Source organism: Thamnophis sirtalis, unplaced genomic scaffold (assembly GCF_051295495.1).
Source record: "Thamnophis sirtalis isolate CommonGarterSnake01/CBP01778 unplaced genomic scaffold, rThaSir2_p1.2 scaffold_4, whole genome shotgun sequence".
NCBI lineage: Eukaryota > Metazoa > Chordata > Lepidosauria > Squamata > Natricidae > Thamnophis > Thamnophis sirtalis.
Genome location: NW_028261384.1, coordinates 122,429,276 through 122,451,400, shown reverse-complemented (window position 1 = coordinate 122,451,400; position 22,125 = coordinate 122,429,276). Strand labels below are relative to the sequence as shown.

The following is a 22,125-nucleotide window of genomic DNA, read 5'->3' as shown; positions in this document are numbered from 1 at the left end:
AGTAGTTCAGAGAACCGGTAAATACCACCTCTGTCTGGCTCTGCCCTCATCTATTCTCTGCCTCCTGAGTCCCAGCTAATTGGGAGCTAATGCCCACCAAGCCACGCCCACCAAGCCACGCCCACAGAACTGATAGTAAAAAAAATTTGAATCCCCACATTGTTTTAGTGAGACTCACCCTTAGAAACATCCATATCTGGAATTCTATATAGCCTTTAACTTTATATATACAGATAGTCCTCAATTTACAACCGTAATTCGGTCGGCATTATCGTATGTCGCCCATTAAATGGGTGCCCAACTTTGCAACCTTTCTTGCAGCAGTCATTAAATGAATCCTTTCCCTTTTTACAAACCTGTAGTCTCTATTCAGGGTATCACTATGGTCATTTAAAAAAAATGTGGGCATTAAGAGAATCTGTCATCTGAAATGGGTGAGGTTTTTGGCAGAAACCAGAAATAAATGCTGTTTCCTGCAAAAAAAAGGTTGTAAATTACAGTCATATGACCGTGGGACACACAGCCAAGCATCTAAAAAGCAATCACATGATCGTGGGGTGTGGTGGTGGCAGTCAGAACTACCATATTTTTTGGAGTATAAGATACACTTTCCCCCTCCTAAAAGAGGCTGAAAATTTGGGTGTGTCTTATACTCCAAATGTCTTTTTCAAAGCTTTTTTTTCAGCCCTAATGAAGCATTAAAGAATGAAGCAATCTTCCGGGCTTCCTCTGCTTTTCTCATTGCTTCTCTCTATGATGATCAGCTGTGCTTTAGAAGCTGTTTTTTATCCCCAAACGGGATAAAAAGCATGCATGCACTCAAAACCAGCAAACATATGTGCTAAAGCTGACCAGACTAAGGATGCTAGCCAGATGAATACCTGGTAGGCAGAATTCTTTTTCCTATTCTCCTCCCCAAAAACTAAGCTGCGTCTTATACTCTGGTGCGTCTTATACTCTGAAAAATATGGTACAAATCCAGGTCGTAAATATTCCTGGGAAGGTTTGTCACAACTTTGAATGATCACTAAGCAATAAGGCATAAATTTTGACTACTTATATTCTCAACCTATGTTTTGTGAGGCCAAACATGTAGAGAGGGATAGGTTTCATTGACAGTTGAGCTGCTGTTCCACAAAGAAAAACACAGCTGCTTTAAAAATCATCACACAAGAGGAATTTACTTCTATGCTTCCCTTTTCTTGGTTGATCCTAAGAACATAAGTGACAGTGGTCTGAAAGTTGTGTCATGGCAATAATTTCCTTGTTGGTTTGAGATATTTTTAAATTTTTATTTTATTTTAATTGAACAAAAACACACAAAAAAGAATCATCCTTCATTACATCTTGTAGAAAGCGTGTCGATTGGTTACAGATAACTTTCGTGCATTTCTTCCACAGTCATTACTTATAGTTCATATTAAGTTATACACTTTGTCAAAAATCTTTGTATATCTTACTATCAATGTACAACAATTCTCATTTGACTACAATTATTTGAACATGCTTTTACCTCTCAAATCCTTCATACTTAAAGACACAACCACATAATGGCATTCATTAGCTATTTCAAAAAATCCTCCAATAGCATTACACCTTTATAGCATATATTAAGTAAAAGTCAATTAATAAAGTTTCTAAGCCTTCCCCCCCTTTTTTCCAACTCACTGACTAAAAATTATATCCAAGTTACTTTAGCTAATACCATAGCATGTATATATTGTTAAACAATGTCCATTAACATTTCCTTGTTGTTATTATAATTGGCTAAAAATCATTTACTATTTATGCCCCATCTCCTCTCATCAGGGCCCCCACTCAAAAAAAAAACCTTACTCCTTTATAACAAGATCTAAATGAAAATTTTTAATAAAATTTATAGGTCTTTTTCCCAAGTCACAATTTGCAATTTATATCCAAAATTTTTTTACTAAATTGTCAATACATGTATATATCATTACGCTGTATCCATTATTATTTCATTATTATTATTTATGGTTAATTAATTGTTAGCGAGTAAACATTTAATAACAATCTAAAACAATCTAGGAGTTACAAAATTCCTACTTATTAATCACCAATAATAAAAAAAACTATTTTTATTACCAACTTTCATTGTCATCCTGTATCTTTCCAGTAACAAAACAGTCTTATCTCTCTTGCCAATTGTGGAGTCAGTCTTCTTTTTATCTCCTTTATAAGGTTTTTATAGGCTTCTCTCTGCACTTTATTTCTTGAAGGGTCTCTCAGATAATCTCCTTGCCCACCAGTTGCTACTAAAGTTAACTTGTCTTTGTTTGTCAATCTTGCTTCTGAAAAAATTTCTCTTCTTATGTCTATCATCATTAGTATTTTTTTCTCTTCTGTGTCCTGGAATCTGGGGTAGAGCTCCAATTCGTCGAATTCCCTTTTCCACATTTCTTTTCCCTTTTCACCCACATTGGCTCCATTAATAAATTCTTCTATTGCCTTATCTTTATCTTCTACATCTTCATTCTCCCCTTTAATTTTTGGGGCTCCAACCCCATCATCTTTTTCTGTGAGGAAGACCAGTCTTTCCAGCTTCTTCTCAATTCTCCCATATCCTTCCAATAGATTTTGAATTCCAGCCAAAATATTTCGGATTTTAAGGTTTCCTCAGACTTGGTTTTTCCTTGAAGAAATTTCACTTCTCATCCAAGAAGCTTCTTGAGTTTGGACTTTTTGGGACAGCTTTGTCTGATAGAGCAAGTTGAGCAAAGAGTCATCGGAATGTACCAACTCATCCCACACCAACCTCAGGGGTTTTCCCCTCAAAGTGCGTGGGAATATTCCGATTGAAACATCTCAAGCCAACAAGTCAATAAGTCCAATTGCCATGACTCAACTTTCAGGCAACTTTACCTGGATGACTGAAGTGCTTTCATGAATTAAGTGACATTTGTTAACAAATAAGAGGATAACCAGTCAGAGAATGAAAGAATAGAATAGAACAGAACGGAACGGAATGGAATAGAATAGAATTCTTTATTGGCCAAGTGTGATGGGAGACATAAGGAATTTATTTTTAGTGCATAGGCTCTCAATGTACATAAAAAGACAAGATACATTTGTCAAGAATCATAAGAAACATGCACTTCATGATAGTCATAAGGAAAACTAAGCAATCAGGAAACAATCAATATCAATATAAATCGTAAGGATGCAAGCGATAAAGTTACAGTCCTGCAGTCATAAGTGGGAGGAGATGGGTGTTAGGAATTATGAGAAGACTAATAGTAATAGTAATGCAGTCTTAGTGAGTGGTTTGACAGTGGTGAGGAAATTATTTTTTAGCAGAGTAACAAAGTACCAAATAAAGGAACCTGAAGTCTCTGCGTACCTAAACTACAACTTCCAGTATGTCTGATAGAAAACAAATGTTAGGAGTTGTAATATAGCAACATCTGGAGGTGCGTTTCTATCGCCAATGTGATTCTGAGGCTGTATACCCTCAAATTAGTATAAAGAACTACTAATTTTCTCCTCTGTTCCTCCAGGTTTCATCCAGAAGTTAGACAAACATAGCACACATGTTTTCTGTTCAGAAGAACTCATAGAAAATAAAAATATTACCTTCCCTACCATTTATCAGAATTGAGTCCTACCCATGTGTAAGAAGCCACCCCCCTCCCCCACAGAGAATGAAATTTTTTGGAGAACATTAAAAGAGGCCGAATGTTATATTTCCCCAAAGGAGAAATGGAGAAACATGCTCTTAAAGGCAGAAAACAGCCCCAGTCTTCCTGCTATAGGAAAACTCAAGCTGCCTTAAGCAGAAGATTGAAGTCTTTAGAGATGGATATTTTGTGCCTATTAAGAAATCCAGGCCAGCCTAGTCAAAATACCTTCAGGACAGGACATGACCTTTAGGACATAACAGGAACAGGATTAACCCACCACCGCTGGAATAGTAAAAGACACAAGGCTCAAACATCGCATAAACCCCCTGGAGCATCTCAATCACCAAACCCCAGAACCCTATAAAGTTCCATCCACTCACTCCGCCATTTTGTCAGCCACCACAGAAACATTGCTTCTGTCACTGAAGTTTCTGGAAATCAAATAAACAGAGACCTTCCTTCCAACCAGCAAGTCTCCATTTTATTTCCAGTGTCTTTCTCTTGGCTTGGAACCGGACTGGATTTTTCTTCCTACACATGGAAAAATTTCTCCTGCGGGTGTCTTGTGGAAAGGAAAGCTCCTATTTAATGTAGTGAGATCCAAACAGAATTCTCTGTAATGGCCTCCGTAAGTGGCCATCTCAGCAATTTTTAAAGAATTGTCCATATGCCATCTAGTGCAATCCCATGCTAAGGACAACATTGTAATCAAAATATCCCATTGAAGAATGTACTTTGTGGCCATCTAGTTGTTCAACTCCATATATTGTACCTAAAGAGGATACCCTAGAACAGAAATGAAGGAGATGGCATAGATGATTTACAGCAAACCTTCTCATTTGCATCCCATGTAGGTCATAGTGCAGAGGTGCCTGGCCGGGAAGAACTTGATCCATGTCAAAGCTGGCTGCATCCTTTGTGGGTACCTCAAACTACTCCCCATGTTTCTCATGGTAATGCCTGGCATGATGAGCCGGATCCTGTACCCAGGTAATCCTCTGAGGTGATGGTTCAGGGGTGGGTTCCAGCCAGCTTTACTGCCAGCTCACTTGTGCGCACGATGGATGCACGCTGTGCATGCATGCACATTTCAAATAAAATTGTTCTGCGCATGCACAGAACTCAAAAACAAGATCGCGGTGGCAATGGGGAAACCAGTTTGGGGGCGTGGCAAGCTTCGGTCGCTGCTGGTTTTAGCGACCCAGGCCGCCATACCACTATCAGTTCGGCTGAACCAGGCTGAACCGGTAGGAACCCACCACCGGTTGGAATGTAGTTATCAGAACTAAAATGAGAAATGGTTGATCTAACTGAGCCAAAGAATAGTCTCAAATGGTACAGGTAGTCCTTGACTTACAACCACAATTGAGCCCAAAAATTATGTTGCTCAGCGAGATGGGGGGGGTGAGTTTTGCCCCATTTTACAACCATTCTTGCCACAGTGGTTAAGTGAATCACTACAGTTGTTCAATTGGCAACGCAGTTGTGAAGTGAATCTGGCTTCCTCATTGACTTTGTTTGTCAGAAGGTCTCAAAAGGGAATTACATGACCCCTGGACATGGCAATTGGTTATAAACGTGAACCAATTGCCAAGCATCAGAATTTTGATCATGTGACCATGGGGTTGTTGTGACAGTCATGTGAAAAATGGTCATAAGTTACTTCTTTCACTGTAACTTTAGACAAGTCACTAAATGAATGATTGGATGAGTAGTCAAGGGCTACTTGTATTGGAACAAGTTTAAAGGGGTGGATTTAGAGATCTTTGGAGCCAACTCAGCCAAGGAAAACCTCCAGCTCTGGCAGGATTCAGACAGCTGAGAATACAGATTCTAATTCCAGGTTGATCTACAACAGGGCTCCGCAAACTTGGCAATTTTAAGACTTGTGGACTTCAACTCCCAGAATTCCACAGGTCTTAAAGTTGTCAGGTTTGAAGTCTTCTGATCTATAATGTAGCATAACACAAAAATCAGTTGTATTAATTTTGTATGCATTGTAAACATTAATTCATTGTAATTGCAAAAATGTATTAATTTTATTTCAAACAAGGAAACGTATCTAGTTACTGATCTAGTTATATTAGAGCCAGTATTGACTTTTGTGATGCTCTCAATCTTTGTTTACTTATTGCTTATGAGACAGTTTCTAGCAAAAGCATCGTAAATCGGAGCCATGTGACTGTGAGTGCTGGAAATGGCCATAAATGCTGGTTGCTGAGTGCCCAAAATCCAGAAATGTGATCATGGGGTGTTGGGAGTGAATGTTAGAACTTCAAATCCAGGTTATAAAGTCCTATTTTCAGAGTCTGTCATAACTTCGAATGGTTGCTAAGCAACTATCGTCAGTTGGTGACTACCTGAATCTTATGTTGTATATAGTTAGACCTCAACTTACGACCACAATTGGGCCCAAAATTTCTGTTCCTAAGTGAAAAATTTGTTAAGTGAGTTTTGTCCCATTTTACGACTTTTCTCACTTCAGTTAATCACTTCAGTTGTTAAATTAGTAGCGTGGTTGTTAAGTGAATCTGGCTTCCTTATTGACTTTGCTCGTCAGAAGGTCGCAGAAAGGAATCACATGAACCCAGGACACTACAACCGTCATAAACATGAGTCAGTTGTCAAGCATCCAAATGTAAATCACGTGAACATGGGGATACTGGAATGGTCATAAGTGTGAAAAAGGATCCTAAATCACTTTTTTCAGTGCTGTTGTAATGTTGAATTGTCACTAAGTGAACTGTGATAAGTCAAGGACTACCTGCATATGTAGATGTCTGGTAGATGTCCAGACAGCTTTTTTCTATCTGCCTACAACTTCAACCACTCTTTCCAGTCCTTCCCCTTTTCCACCATGGCCGCAGCAACCCACCTTCCTTTCCCATGGGAAGGTTACTGTCCGTGAGAAAATGAGTTCTATTCACATTTCTCAGCTTCTCTTCTCAGGAGAAAGAGCAGCTTGATTAAAAGACAGGACAGCCAACAGCCCTGGGCTGGGACATACTGAAACAATAGTGAGTGAACTGTGAACTGGTGAACTGTCACCAGTGAAATGTTGTGACAGTCCCTCCCTTTGTCTGAAATTAAAACTTAAGCGTCATAGAATTTAAATGAAATTAAACCCTTTGGGGGAAAAATACAGGTTGTCCATTTATAGGGTCTCCTCTAGTTCAGGGGGCTGGACTAGAAGACCTCCAAGGTCCGTTCCAGCACTATTCTGATGATTTTAACTTCTTTCCCTATTATTCTATTGAAAGGGAGAGAAAAAGCTCTGAAACTTGTGTTTATTCTCAAAACAGAAACTCTTCCATTTTGCCTTCTCCATTTTGTGCTGTGTTTGTACTTGCTATCCTCTCTACCAACGTTGGAAGAACCACTCTTGATATTGTATATATGTCTTGTGTGTTATATTATATATAAAGAGAAGTTAATGGATCCTGCTGAATCAGTTACCTGTGTGTGCTGTCTGGATTTGATTGCTGCAACAAACTTTGACAAAAGTACTTCTCTAAGGAACTGAGGAGTGGGTTCATAATTTCCTACAGAGAAAATCCCCAAATCCTCCCTCCCACCTTCTCCTCAGTTAATTTAAAAACACAGCACCTCAGGATGGTCACTCACAAATTTAGAAGTGAGGTATTTAAGATGGTGAAAACAAACACTTCTTGGCACCCCCCAGAAACAGTATATGGTGCAGGGACGTGCAGTCAGGGGAGGCAGGGGAGGCAGAGCCTCACCACTGTCATCATGAAAAGAAAAAAAATGTAAAAGGAAAAAGGCTGAGCTAGTTGCTGCCAGAGTCACAGTGGATGGCTCTGCTTAGTGCTAAACTGTTTTAAAAAGCCTTTAAAAACTACAGGAGGAGGCGGGAGAACGAGATGCCTCATCTAGTCTGACTTTATGATCACTCGAGCAGAACTAATCCAGGGTTAAAAGTTAAAAAATTCTTGACGTAATGAGGCACATCTTCTCCTGCCTCCTGTAGAGGGCGTTTTTTTAGAGGCTTTTTAAACAGTTAAGCAGAATCATCCACATGGTGACTCTGTCAGCAACTAGCTCAGCCTTCAGTTCTTGTCTTTTTCCTTTTACATTTTTTTTTCTTTTCATGATGGCAGGCAAGAGCAGAGTTGAAATCCTCTCTGAAACAGCTGGAAAAGGTACGTGATTGCATGCAGACTGCATACGTTGCCTTTTCACACACACACACTTGGATAAAAGTATATAAGCCCAGCTTCACTGATTACAAGTTTGAAAAGGCAACGTGGCTCCACCTGCAATCAAAGGTTCGGATCGGAAGGCAGCAGGGGAATGAGGAGAGGGTATGGCAGAGGAGCTGCTTTCAAGCCATTGGAAAATATATCCAATCCAACTTCTGTGTTTGTGTTTGTTTGAGATTGAGTGAGTGAGTGAGAGAGGGATCCAACTTCTCTGTGTGCGTGTGTCTGTTTGAGAGAGGGGGAGGGAAGGAGAGAGGGAGGAAGGAAGGAAGGTGGGGGAGAAGAAAAAGAATTTAGGAAAACTTTTTCGCAAAGGAGAAAAATAAATGCTGTCACTTTAAATCGGAACTGAGCATGCCTGGCTGTGGAATTCTGGGAGTTGAAGTCCACAAGTCTAAAAAAAAATGATACCCCTGTGTCAGTGCCTTACCAGCCATAAACCTCACCGCACGTCACTGATATGGTGTACACAACCTTGGTCATATACATCTGTGTACACATCCACATGTATATCTATATGTTAATGCAATGTTATTACCTATGGCAGAATCGCTCATCATCATCCTCTTCTTCTTCTTCTTCTTCTCCCTCCTCCTCCTCCTCCTCCTCCTCCTCCTCCTTTTCTTCTTCCTCTTCCTCACTTTACAGACGAAGTAGCTTGTGTCATTCCGGATGAATGCAAACAAATATGTGGCACGGAAGTTGGGTGTTCTAACATTGCCTATCCAAAACTGGTTGTGTCTCTCATGCCAAATGGTGAGAATGAAATTATTTCCTTTCTGACCCCCATACTCTCGCTTTAGCCAAAGTTGCTGGTGGTGGCATGCCTGGAAGAGCACCGCAAAATCAAACCACCTTGTCCATCTAGTTGGGACCATCAACAATAAAGGAGGAGTTTGACAAGCCCTATTACAGATAGCAGTAGGGCTGAGTAGTGGCTCAGTGGCTAAGACGCTGAGCTTGTCAATCAGAAAGATCGGCAGTTTGGTGGTTCAAATACCTAACAAAGTGAGCTCCTGTTACTTGTCCCAGCTTCTGCCAACCGAGCAGTTTAAAATCATGTAAAAAATGCAAGTATAAAAATAGGAACCACCTTTGGTGGGAAGGTAACAGCGTTCCATGTGCCTTCGCCGTTTAGTCGTGCTGGCCATATGACCATGGAGATGTCTTTGGACAGCAGTGGCTCTTCAGCTTTGAAACGGAGATGAGCACCACCCCCTAGAGTTGGGAATGACTAGCACATATGTGTGAGTGGATCCTTTACCTTTATTACAGATAGCAGGATTTGGGACTCTACCATTGAATTAGAGGTCCCAGCTCTGTTTTGAATTTAACCAGCTGCACGGCCCAAGAGATGCTGAATGCTGGAATTCATTCCTTGTTCCTTTCCATTATGTTTTACTACCACAGGCCTTCGGGGGCTGATGTTAGCAGTGATGCTGGCAGCTCTCATGAGCTCCCTGGCCTCCATCTTCAACAGCAGCAGCACCCTCTTCACCATGGACATCTACAAACGCTTGAAGCCCCAAGCCAAGGAGAGGGAGCTGTTGATTGTGGGCCGGTGAGAAAGAGTTCTGGGACACCCTATGTTCATCTACACCCTTCCTTTCCTATTGCAAAAGAAATCCCTGGCATCATGTTAGTCTTCCTCCATTGGGTGCCCTACAGATGTGTTGTGACATTATTTAATTCTTGCCTGTTGTGGCCCACCAGCAGAGCTGGCAGCAGATTTGGACAGTGAGGAAGTTGCGGAGGAACATGGGCCAGTCCTGGAGTTCTGGGGAAGGCTCTGAGGAAGGCTCTGTGTTAGAGGCAGAGATGGGGCCAAGGCCGTCTGACAGCTATCAGCTGCCTTTGGAGTCAGAAATCAGTGAGGCAGATGAACAGCTGGAGCCTGTTCCCACTGTGGCATGCATGAGTTGCCAGATGAAGGGAACAGCTAAAGAACAGGGGTCGACTTGGGAGTAAGGCCACCGGTGGATGGTGAATGGCCCCTCCCATAGGGAATAAAAGAGGAGTGAAAGGGGAGGGGTGTTTGGAGGAGACAATTAGTTCATTCCTGCATTCTTGCCAAGTGTTGTGGTGTCTGTGGTGCCACTCTCCAAGCCTGATAAAAATCAGTAATTGTGAACTATCTTGAAAGACTGTGGGCTGGGATTTTGCTGGAGAGGAATTCACTGTAAATTAAATAAAAGGGGTTTATCGAGATGAGGATTCGGCTTCGTGCTGCTGGGTCAGCCTAGTTCAGAACATTACTATGCTCAGACAGATGCAGGGAAGACTGGTGATACCAACCAATTTAAAGCTTTAACTCAAAGGATGGCAACATTTTCAAAGAGTGAGGGGAGTTGTACACTGATGTAGGCACCAAAACTCCATTCATTCATTCATTCATTCATTCATTCATTTTCATTCATTCATTCATTGCAAGAAGCTAATATTCTCCTTTGGAATCTACAAGAACTAATGCACAGCGCCTGAAATTTTGCAAAGTCTGACAAATTTGTGAGATTATTTTCTTTAACTTTGGAAGTTGGAAGGCATCATCAAGGATTGTTAATGATACACACTGGCACCTCAACTGTTATAAACACTACAAGGAACGCACATTTGTACACTTCCCTGTTATTTTTGCCATACTGCAGGCCGTGTCAACTGCATTAGAAGCATGAATCTTAGGACCACGAGATAAGTAAATTTTACATGGCCGTGATTAAACCCACAGAAATCCTTTCCCACCTTCAATTAAACCCCACTTTGCAAGCATGTCCCTGCATCCTGGGCAAGGGATACATTTTCACTTTGCTGTTTCTCTCTACAGGGTGTGGATCTTGCTGCTTGTGGGCATCAGCATCGCATGGATCCCTGTGGTACAAGTTGCCCAAGGAGGACAACTCTTTGATTACATCCAGTCCATCAGCAGCTATCTGGCCCCACCCATTGCTGCCATTTTTCTCCTTGGAGTCTTTGTCAAAAGGCTTAATGAGCAGGTGAGCAGGGTTGTTTTTTTTTAAAAAAAAAGACACAGGCAACCATGTACTCCAAATAAGGAGTGGGATCCATGGAGGGGAACCACAAACACTCAAAATAGAGGGAATAAGAGTACCAGAATTTTAAGCCTAGTTAGAATGGTGGCATGTAGGTTACTTTAACTGCCCTACGCCAATTTGGACTTCCTATATAGTTAAATAAGTGACCATTCAGAGATTCCAGATATTGGGAAGTTGAAAAAAAATCCCTAAGAAGGCAGAAGAAATCCATTTCTTCCAAGTGCCAAAGTCATCAGCAGTTGGGTTGAAGTCAACAGTTTCATGATACACAGCCTTGGAGATGGGAAAACATTGGTCTACTAGCATGGAGAAATACAGGTGAAAGACATCTGTGTCACACATACTTCCAACTGAGGGGTCCTTCATGTTAATACTGATAATATTACCTAGTTAGGGTAATGAAACGTCTGAAAGAAAACAAGCAAGCTCAGAGAGCACAAAGGACCCTTCATTTCATCCCTGTGTCAGACCTGGAAGCCAACTTTTACCTTTTGGATTTCAGGCCTGCCACTTTTCCTACTGTAGGAAAATGGGAGGGGGGATTATATAGAGTGTGGGTGATATATAACCATAACAACATTCTTTCTCAGAAAGTCAAGGTGGACCGGCCCTGCAGCTGTGATGAGATAACTGGGAGGCAACTCCTGGCTTGGATGGTGCTTGATTGGGCCATGTGATGGACATGTGGGGGCTGGCCAGAGTCTTAAACTTTCATTTGGTTGGGGAAAGCCTGGAAGCTTTTAGATTGTGCCAATATGACATCTCAAATAAAATGGAACTTTGAGGAACTTCAAGCCTCAGAGTTTTCTTTTGTTATTGTTGTTACTTGGAACCCTGACACTCTGAGCTAAAAAATATTTTCCTTTATTTGACACTTCCAGCTTCTTAACAATTATGCTTTCCCCAGATTTGCAATGGTCTCTCAGTTTTAGGGAACAGGGAAGGGCCCCGAATAGGATCAAAGTGTCACTGATACAATGTGAAAGCTCCTTCTTGTTTGCTCCTCATCCTCCATGTTCCTCTTCAGGGTGCATTCTGGGGCATGATGGGAGGACTAGCCATAGGCATGGCCCGAATGATCCCAGAATTCGTCTATGGGACAGGGAGCTGTCTCTTCCCAAGCAACTGCCCTCGCCTGATCTGTGGGGTCCACTACCTTTACTTCGCCATTATCCTATTCTTGGCTACAGCTGCCATTGCAATGGGGGTCTCGCTCTGCACTTCACCGATTCCTGATAAACACGTAAGTACAGGGGAAACTTGGGGGGGCGGGGTTTGAGAGAAATAACGGCAGTGCATTTGAATACAGATAGTCCTCAACATATGACCACAATGGGCACCAAAATTTCCATTGCTAAGCAAGGCAATGGGTTCAGCAACTCATGCCCGATTTTACAACCCTTTTTTGCCATGGTTGCTAAGTGAATCACTGCAGTTCTTAAGTGAATTGTGTGGTTGTTAAGCGAATCTGGCTTCTCCCATTGACTTTGCTTGTCAAAGGTTGCAAACGGCGATCGTGTCACTTTCTTCAGTGCCTGCTATTGAAACTCTGAATGGTCGCTAAACAAATATCGTTCTAAGAGTTGTGCTTCCTTCCCCATGTCCGCTTAAAGCTCTTCCATGTCAGACCTTCAAATCATAGAGGCCGTGGCCTAGAAAGGCCCCCACTTTCGTATACTAAAGATAAAAGAGGACTAAGAAATCTGCAAGAGTCAAGGTTCACCTATTTCGTGTTATAAACCATAGCTTGGAACAATACATTAATATATGATGTTTGTTGGTAGGGATATAAGTACATAGTATGTATTCCATCCATCCATCCATCTTTCTCTCTCTCTCTCTCACCCCCCCCAAAAAAATTATTACATTTTAACCAAGCCTGAATTGGCTTTTAATTTCTGGTGGGAGGGGGTTTCCTCTCCCCCCCTACTCCCAATATTTCTCTAATCCTCAACAGTCCATCTGCTACCTCTTCCTACTCACCCATTTCTCATCTTCTGATTGAACCCAGTTTTCTCGTTCTTTCGGGGCCCTATGCTGGTCCACAAACCTTTTACTTGGCAATTGAATAATTTACAATTGTCAGAGATTCCAAAGAAAATAGGAGAGGGTGACACCAAGGAGATTCCAGGAGATAGACCTGGAATCACTTTTCACCTCCCTCACTCAGAAATTGATCACCTGACAACCGAATGCACTCATTTCTCCTTTAGAGCCAAGCTAACCTTTTCCAGTTTGTTGCTGAGTTGGGCAACAGTTCCCCAGAAACCCCTTCCTTCCCCACCCAGTCGTTCTGTTTCACTGTTTGTGCATCTTAAAACTTACATTCTGCCAACCCAGCTGCATCGCCTGGTATTCAGCCTCAGGCACAGCAAAGAGACACGGGTCGATCTGGATACGGAAGAGGAGGAGGAGGAAGCAAAACGGCAGCAGCAGCAAGCAGAGAATGCAGTCACCGGGAATGAAAGACCAGAGCTGGTCTTAGAAGTAGATGGTGAGAGGATGTTATGCTATGTATTTATTTGATTTATAGCTTCCCTTCATTTGGGAGCTCAAAAGCAGAGCCATTTGGTGTAGTGGTTAAAGTAATGGCCTAGAAACCAGGAGACAATGGATTCTAGTTGTGCCTTAGGCATGAAATCCAGCTGGGTAACTTTGGCCAATCACCAGGAGATTATGAGTTGGCTGGGTAACTTTGGGCCAATCTCTCTTTCTCAGAGCAACCCACATCACAGGGTTGTTGTTGTTATGGGGGGGGGGAAGAGGAAGTATTATTATTGCCACATTGAAATACTTATAAAATACTTTGATTACTTTTAAAAGTACCTTCTTATAAAATAATAAAGGCAGGATAAAAATTAAATAAATAAAATGACCGTTGACTTACCTGAACGGTCCTTCTATGTGCGCTGCAAGGGGAATCCAAGCATGGGTTAACTTTGTCCATTAGCCAAGAGACTGAGTTATGTAATTGTTGACCACGCCTCCTCTGACTGGGATAGTTCAGTTTTGTACGAAGGCTCAGCCAATCCAAGAGATGTAATAGAACCGGCTCAGAATGCAAAAACCATTAAACAGGTAACTAGAATGATGTGTCCAATGCCCAGACCAGCCGAAGCCGAGGGCGGGTTTGGATTCCCCTCGCAGCGCACATAGAAGGACTGTTCAAGTAAGTCAACGGTCGTTCTCCTGTGCGCTGCTTGGAGATTCCAAGCATGGGACATGCCAAAGCAATGAGAGTCAAGGGCGGGAGCTAGGCTGGTCAGGGACCCCAGGTGGGGATAGAACCCTCTGTAGGAGTCGCCGCCCAAAGGAAGCTTCCGCCGAGGCATACATGTCCACTCTACAATGTCTGATAAAGGGCGACAGTGATGACCAAGTCACTGCAAATGTCCTCCACTGAGGCCTGTGTCACCCAGCCCGCTGTGGTGGCCGCACTACTGGTAGAGGGGTGTGTGTGTGATGCGCCTGGGAACTGGTCTGGCTTGACTATTGTAAGCGAAAACAACACACACTTTTCAAACAGCATCCGATGGTATTCAAGGACAGCTTCTGTCCCATAGATGCTGGCTGAAAAGACACAAAAAGTGCCTTTGACCTTCTGAAGGATGCAATACATTTCACATAGCGATGGAACGTCCTGCGAACGTTGAGATGATGCTACCGTCGCTCCTGTGGATGTGAGGGCTGTGGACAGAGGTCCGGAAGGATGTTCCTGTGCCCTGTGGAACTATGAATTAATTTTAAGAAGAAATGCCGAGTCTAACCGCAGGATGACTCTGTTTGGATGGAAGATACAGAGGTCCTTGCGGACCACCAGTGCCGCCAGCTCCGAAACCCTCCTAGCTGATGTAATAGCTACCAAAAAGATGGTTTTAAGGGTCAACAATCTAATGCTGATCAAGCGGATGGGTGCGAATGGTTCTGCTGTGAGAGCCCTAAGCACGAGGGATAAGTCCCATGTGGGATAACGATGGACCACTGGAGGCCTGAGGTTCAAGGCGCCCTTCAGGAAAGACCGAACCCTTAGATGTTGAGCCAAAGGCATGGCCTTGTCTTTCCCCAACAACCATTGATAGGGCTGCAATTTGGCAGTGGAGGGTGTTGGGTGTAAGTCCCTTGTCCATGCCCATCTGTAAAAAATCTAGTACCTGTAGTATGGATGCCTTGATTGGATCAACACCAGCCGCACGGCCCCACCTGCAGAAGGCCTGCCAGGTGGCCTCATAAATGTGTGTTGTTGACGAGCTGCGTGCTGTTTGGATTGTGTCGATTACTTTGCCGGAGAAGTGTTGCTGGATTAAGATAGCTCACTCACGTGCCACATAGCTAACTGAAACAGCTGGGGGGGGTCGGATGAATGAGAGCCCCCTGTGACAGAGATATCTGATCGTCTGGAATTCTTCATGGGCGTGATACAGAGAGATGGATGAGGTCGGCGTACCAGGGATGCCGGAGCCACATCGATGCTACCAATAGGATGTCCGCCTGTTCCACCAGAACATTCTGAATGATGTGCGGGACGAGTGGGAGAGGCGTAAAGGCATAAAGAAGGTCCCCCAGCCAAGGGCTGCGAAGAGCATCGGTGCCCTCCGCCCCCTGCACCTGGAACCTGATAAAGAACCTTGGCAGATGTGTGTTGTGAGGCTGCGCAAAGAAATCCACCTCGGGCTGGCCGAATCTGCGAGACAGTTCCTGGAACACGGCCGGGTGGAGGCGCCTCTCTGCCTGATCCCTCGTGGCCCTACTTAACCAATCTGTCTGTATGTTGGCTGTGCTCAATATGTGTTCCACTCGGATTGATAGCAGCCGAGTCTCTGCCCAATGGTGGAGCCTCTCTGCCTCCAGCATCAATGACTTGGACCGCGTGCCCCCCTGGCGGTTCACATGGGTCTTGGAGGCTACATTGTTGCTGAGAACCAACATGTGGCTGGCCGACACCAAGTCCCGAAATTCGTGGAGAACCAGACGAATGGCCCCCAACTCTCACCAGTTGATGCTGTTTTGTAATTCCTGGGCACTCCAGTGACCCTGTGTTACTCGGTCCAAGGCATGGGCTCCCCATCCGAATAGGCTCGCATCTATCATCAGTATGATGCGGTCTGGCTCCTTGAAGAGGCATCCTTTGAGTAGCTTGGAGGATGTCCACCATTGGAGCAACTGTAACACCTAGGTGCCACTGTTACTCTGTTTTGCAAGTTACTGGTATGGGCCCTCTGGAAGGGGAGCAGGAACCATTGGAATCGTGCCTGGGGAACAATGTCTATACATGACACCATTTTCCCGAGAAGTTGGGAAAGAACTGCTAGTGGTAATGACCTCTGTAGTAGTACTTGACTCACCAGGGTGTGCAGACTTTGACATCTCTCTTGAGATAACGACACCTCACACAGCTCTGAGTTGATAATAGTCCCGAGGTGCAACAGAGACCTGGTTGGGTGTAGGTGACTTTTCGGAAAGTTCAGGATGAAGCTGTGGCACTGCCGGGTGACTTGTAGGTTTCAATGTGCCTGGTCCCAGGATGATGACAGGATGAGGATATCATCTAAATAACAATTGATCCTTATGGGCACCAATCAAAGGGATCATCCTGCAGGCTATCAAAGATATAACCGCCAGCAATTTTGTGAAGGTTCGTGGTGCCGAAGGGAGGCTGAATGGCAGGGCCCAGTACTGGAAGTCACATCCCGCAAAGTGGAATTGTAAGAATCTTCGATGTGTCGGATGTATCGGCACGTGGAGATATGCCTCCTTGATGTCAACAGAGGTCAACAGGTCACCCTGGTGGATGTAAGTTAAGATGCTTTTGACAACTGCATCTTGAACCTCTGATATTTGAGATATAAGTTGAGCCGTTTCAAGTCCAGGATGGCTCACCATCCTCCCGAGCTTTTGGGAACTAGAAATAGAATAGAGTAAAAACCTAGTTCTTCTTGCCCTTGTGGTACCATTTCTATGGCACTGATTGATAATAGATGTTGGATTTCGGTGTCCTTTAGGTGTCTCTTTACCTGACACCTGGGTACAGGGCACCTGATGAAACGCCTCGGAGGGATGGAGAGAAAGTCTAGAGTGAGACCTAGCCTCACTGTCTGGATGGCCCAGGCGTCTGAGGTGGTTTCTGCCCATTGGTGAGCGAAGGCTGTTAAACGCCCACCAATAGAGCCGATCTCTTGTGAATCACCGGTACCTACGAAAGGACCGGTTGTTGGTGCCACAAAATGGCGCTGAGCCTGAGACTGCTGCTGGTTCTGTCAGGCCCTATCAATGACACTGGATCGATCCTGGGCCCTGTCCTGTGTCTGTGTGTAAGGTCTGTTGTACTGGGGAGTATAGGGAAGTGCGGTGTTCCCAGAATCTCCTGTCCGAAAGGACTGCCTTCCATTATAAGCTGCTGTCTCCTTCTGATGCGTCTGGTGACCAATGGGAGAACTTTGTGGTTATCTCTTGTCTCGATTAGAATAGGGTCTAACGCAGTGCCGAATAGAGAGCCACCTTTAAAGGGGGTGGAAGCTAGATGCCATTTGGAACTTAACTCTGCCTGCCAATGGTGGAGCCAAAGGAGGCGTCGGGATGCAATATTGGATACTGCCGCTCTAGATGCGAATTTGGCCACATTGAGGGTCGAATTCGAAGAAAACTCCAAAGCCGCCACCAATTTGTTGACATCTTGGTGAAGACGCATATCATCAGGGGTGAACCTGGCCTGTAACTGCTTGAGCCAAACCAATGAGGTCTTGTTGAGGCACAAAGCAGCTGTGGCCTGGTGCGTTTTATGGATGACCAGTTCAGCCTTACGGTCCTCAGTTTTAAGACCTTCTGAAATTTTGGACAGAATCAGGGCTGGGGAGGCCAAGGCTGCTACTGGGGGATCTACTGTAGGGAATTGAAGAATCCCATCCAGTTCTGGTGTGGAGGAATTGAGTTTCCTGTCACCATTACTAGGTGGAGGGATCGCAGTAGGTTGTGTCCACTGCTTCTGGACAACGTCCAGGAACCATTTCGGAAAAGGTATGACATCCTGCTCCTGTACCTGTTCTGCAAACAAGCGCTCCATGGAGTCAAGCCCCACAGCGGTGCTGGCCTGAGTGGTAGCACCCCCCATATTGGTTGTCTCTTTGGCCTTGTATAACAGGGATTTAAATAAAGCAAGCCAGAATAATCTGGAAAAGGCTGGCTTATCCTGTTCTAGGCCCTTGTCATCCGACAGTTCTAATTCTGGTGCGCCTTCCACTTCACCCAGCACCTAACCTTCACTGTAGACTAAAGGTAGCGGTGTTGGGGGGTCAGCCTGAGAAGTAGAGGGGTCCCTGGCTAAGGTTGCAATTCTAGGCCTCTGAGCCCTGCGGTGCAATTCTGCATCCACGCCCTATGAGATGGCTGCTGATATCATATCCTTAAGCTCAGGGGGAAGGCTGAACTCAGAGCCTTCCTCAGATCTTAATCCTGCAGCCGTGGGCGTAAAAGTAGCCGTAGGGTCCTGGCACCTGGGCTGGGCTGACTCTGCTGGATCAGATGGAGATTGGGGCCCTAATTCCCCTTCCTCAAGTAGTAGGCCCAGTGAGGGAAGGTCAGGAGACCAACCTTGGATCCCTGCCAAATGAAGAGAAGAATCAGGGGAAGGACCCTCAGCCAAAAGAGTGGGTGGTGACCTGCTAGTGACCACAGGCACCTTGGCCAATTTACTCTTGTCCTTGCGCTTAGTGGCCCTGTCGGGATCCGCAGATGAAGCGCGAGTCCTTTGACTAGCGGTCCTAGTGGTGGTTTTGCCTATCCTAGTGTTAGTTCTGGTAGCATCAGAGTGCAGCGGGGGAGGAGTAGAGGCCCCGGCACTGCCCCCAGAAACCAAACGATCATCCATTGAAATATAAATTGGGGGGGGGGGAGTTGAAAGGCTCAGCTTATGTCCCAATCAGGGTGAGTGCACTGACAGAATCTGTAACAGAGCTAAATCAGGCTGCTGAGAATGGCAAGAGAGCCGTGTGTGCTGGAGCAGTAAGACAGCGAACCGACTTCCTCAATGCTCAGGCAAGAACGACAAACAACGTCTCTGCAATTTGAGTGCAAAGCGTTAGATGCGCCCCTTCCGGTCGCCTTTCGGCGCCAAACTCCAAACGGCCGTCAAACAGGCAGAAGCTGCAAGAAGAATGGCGCAAATTTCAAATGCGGCTGCAAAATGGCCGCCACTCGCTGTTAGAATCCCCCTCCTGCGATCCTCCGCTAACCTGGTTACAGCAATAGGGGAAACAGCGCTAAGCGGCTAGGCGGCAAAATAAGTGGGACTGATCATGCTATGAGAGCGGATCACGCCCATCTCCACCAATACGAGAGCACTGAATCGACTCCCGATCGCGGCAACGACAAGCAAGAGCAGCGAACTGACTCTCCTCCATGGCAGCGAAGCGAACCAAGTCACGCGACTGTGACTGTCTCAAGCTGATGGTTCCCCCGGCCGTGAAAGCCTTAAAGGGAACTTCGCCAAGCTGCTAAGGAGCTCAGGCTAACTCAGCGTCTTGCAGTTGGGCAATCCACAACAATCAGTCAAATAGTAGTAGGAATCCAAAGGAAAGAAATGAGTTAATTTTGTCTATTACCCTAGAGCAAAAAATTATACATCTCTTTAGGCTGGACTGAGTTAAAAAATTGAACTACCCCAGTCAGAGGAGGCATGGTCAACAATTACATAACTTAGTCTCTAGGCTAATGGACAAAGTTAATCCATGCTTGGATTCCCCCAAGCAGCGCACAGGAGAATAGGACTCCTTTTTCCTTTGAGATAGTGAGAAAGAATGACTGGTCCAAAATCATCTAGTCAAGGTGGACCTGAATGTGGGTCCCCCCCAATGCCAGTCCAACCCCTTAAACACTACACCACATCAGTTTTTACAGGGTACTATTTGGGAAACAAGATGCAGACTTTATAAAAACATACATCCAGACAATTCTAGGATGTCCCTAAATCAAATTTTCTCAGCGTGTTTGTGTGTGTGTGTGTGTGTCTTTCCTTTTGAGTTTGCCCTTGTCACAATTTCACAACCATTGCAATGTTTTGAAGAACCCTAACTTCAGATGCCTCTTCTCTCCCCATGCAGATCCTAAAACAAGGACTTCTTGTGGCCGACTACGCCAAGGCCTGGCCTGGTTTTGTGGGATGAATTCTGGCAGCCCAAAGGAGCCAGAACTCAACCCAGAAGAGGACAAGGATTTCCAGGATCTGGCAGGGATCACGGAGCACACCCTCTGGAAGCAAGTAGTCAACATTAATGCTGTGATTATGATGGCCCTGGCCATCTTCATGTGGGCCTTCTATGCCTGACGGTCCTCAACAACAGAATATGTTGCTCACCAGCCCCTCCAGCTGCATCCCATCCACCGATCAGGTTAACCCAGAGAACAACAGGAGGAAAAAGAGGGCACCAGGAGGGACTCCCTAACAGTCCCCTGGGCCATTTGCCATCATCCAAATCACTGAAGATCTAACTGTGTCACTCAAGTCAAAATTCACCAAATATCATCGTAAGACAATCTTAAGTTATATAACATCATGAAAAAGAAATGCCATTCAAAACTATTGACGGCTGAAGTTAGGGAGAAACTTGTCCTTCTTAAGTATCCTGATGATTTGGAACATTCTGTTTTCAGAGTCTTAGATGTCAGGCAGGAAGCACCAAGGCCACATGCTAAGTTCCAATTAAACTAATATATTGGTTATGCCCAGGGATAGGAATCTAGTCAACTAATGGTTAGCACTATTTTGATGGCAGATAAGGATCGAGGTTCATGATTTAATTAGAGCATCTGTTGGAACCCCAACAGCTAATGGAATTCAAGAGGAGTTAGACCAGTGGGTCTCAACCTTCCTAATGCCGTGACCCTTTAATACAGTTCCTCATGTTGTAGTGACCCCCGCAACCACAAAATTATTTTGTTTTCCGTATTTTTTCAAAAATATGTGTTTTCAAATGGTCTTAGGCGACCCCTGTGAAAGGGTCGTTCGACCCCCAAAGGGGTCCAAGCCCACAGGTTGAGAACCACTGAGTTAGACTCAGTCTATTGGTGGCTATATAATGACTCTAGGTTGATTCCCCTTTTGTTTCCACCTGCCAGGCTCTGCTATTCCTTCACCGACAAACATTTTCTTACTTGTAATTTCACAACTGGTCACCTAAACCAGTGGCCCCCAATCTTCTGGGCACCAGAAACCAGTTCCACGGAGAGAGGTTTTCCACAGACCAGAGGAGTGTTGTTTCGTGTGCTACCTGCATCCCACAGATGGGGGTTCACTTGTTTGTGTGACCCTGTTTCTGCTTTACAATGACCATTCACAGTTACGATAATGATGCAAAAATAACTTTGCAACCGAACCTCGCATTTATAACCTTTGCAGGTCTGTAAACATTGCCACAGCCCAATGCCACTCCACAGACTAGGAGTTGGGGGCCCCTGACCTAAACTACCTCTAATTATGATTATCTATAATTCTCCAGACTGCATACTTATCATGGTATGTTTGCCTGAATGTCCTTCAAAAATATTTATGCTCCCCGACCTTATGCACCTGCCATGTTCTCCTCCTCCATAAAGGGCTGTTGAATTTATTCCAGGATTGCAATATGTATAAGGCACCATATGCCTTTTTATTCCTCACTAGCCATGCGAAGGGGCACCCACTTATTCTATTCTACCACAATGTTTTGCATTCCATCCCATCCCTTTCAAACCTTTGGAAAAGAGAGACAAAAACACGAAAATATATTTGGAAACTGGTAGGAACCCACCTCTGGAGCAGATGTAAAAGAAAGTTGACATATTTCCCTTTGAGGTAGAAAATCAAATTTGGGAGTTAAAAATCTATGAAACAAAGAGACGACTCCCCCATACTGAACAAGGCACACCCTGGTAATCTTCGTTTAGCGACTGCCTCAGACAATGACCATTCGCAGTTACGATAATGATGCAAAAATAATTTTGCAACCGAACCTCGCATTTATAACCTTCACAGGTCTGTAAAGCAAAGGAAAGCTGAAGTAAGACCATAAACACAGCTGCAATTCATTTAACAGCCACTTCAATTAATGACCAGGTTGTCATTCCCAACTGGGGTCACTACATGAGGATTACCTGTACAATTAAGCAAACATCTGTTAAGTCTTGCAGTGCTGCTCTGAAGATATATATTAGCTTTATCCCCAGAGGCAAAATACGTAAACACCC

At 44.4% G+C, this 22,125-nt stretch overlaps 1 protein-coding gene across 2 annotated transcripts in view; it reads left to right on the top strand.

Annotated features, from left to right (window-relative positions):
* Positions 1-22,058, top strand: part of SLC5A2 (solute carrier family 5 member 2) — a 42,153-nt gene extending 20,095 nt beyond the window's left edge. The window contains exons 9-15 of one of the 2 annotated variants that reach the window (XM_087714074.1): positions 4,496-4,631; positions 8,510-8,617; positions 9,272-9,422; positions 10,683-10,851; positions 11,939-12,154; positions 13,252-13,405; positions 20,004-22,058. In XM_087714074.1, coding sequence (XP_087570200.1) covers positions 4,496-4,631; positions 8,510-8,617; positions 9,272-9,422; positions 10,683-10,851; positions 11,939-12,154; positions 13,252-13,405; positions 20,004-20,227 — 1,158 coding nt within the window. In that variant the 3' untranslated portion in view covers positions 20,228-22,058. The remainder of the gene's footprint in view (positions 1-4,495; positions 4,632-8,509; positions 8,618-9,271; positions 9,423-10,682; positions 10,852-11,938; positions 12,155-13,251; positions 13,406-20,003) is intronic. The other variant, XM_087714075.1, reaches the window with a different exon arrangement.
* The last annotated feature ends 67 nt before the right edge of the window (positions 22,059-22,125 follow it).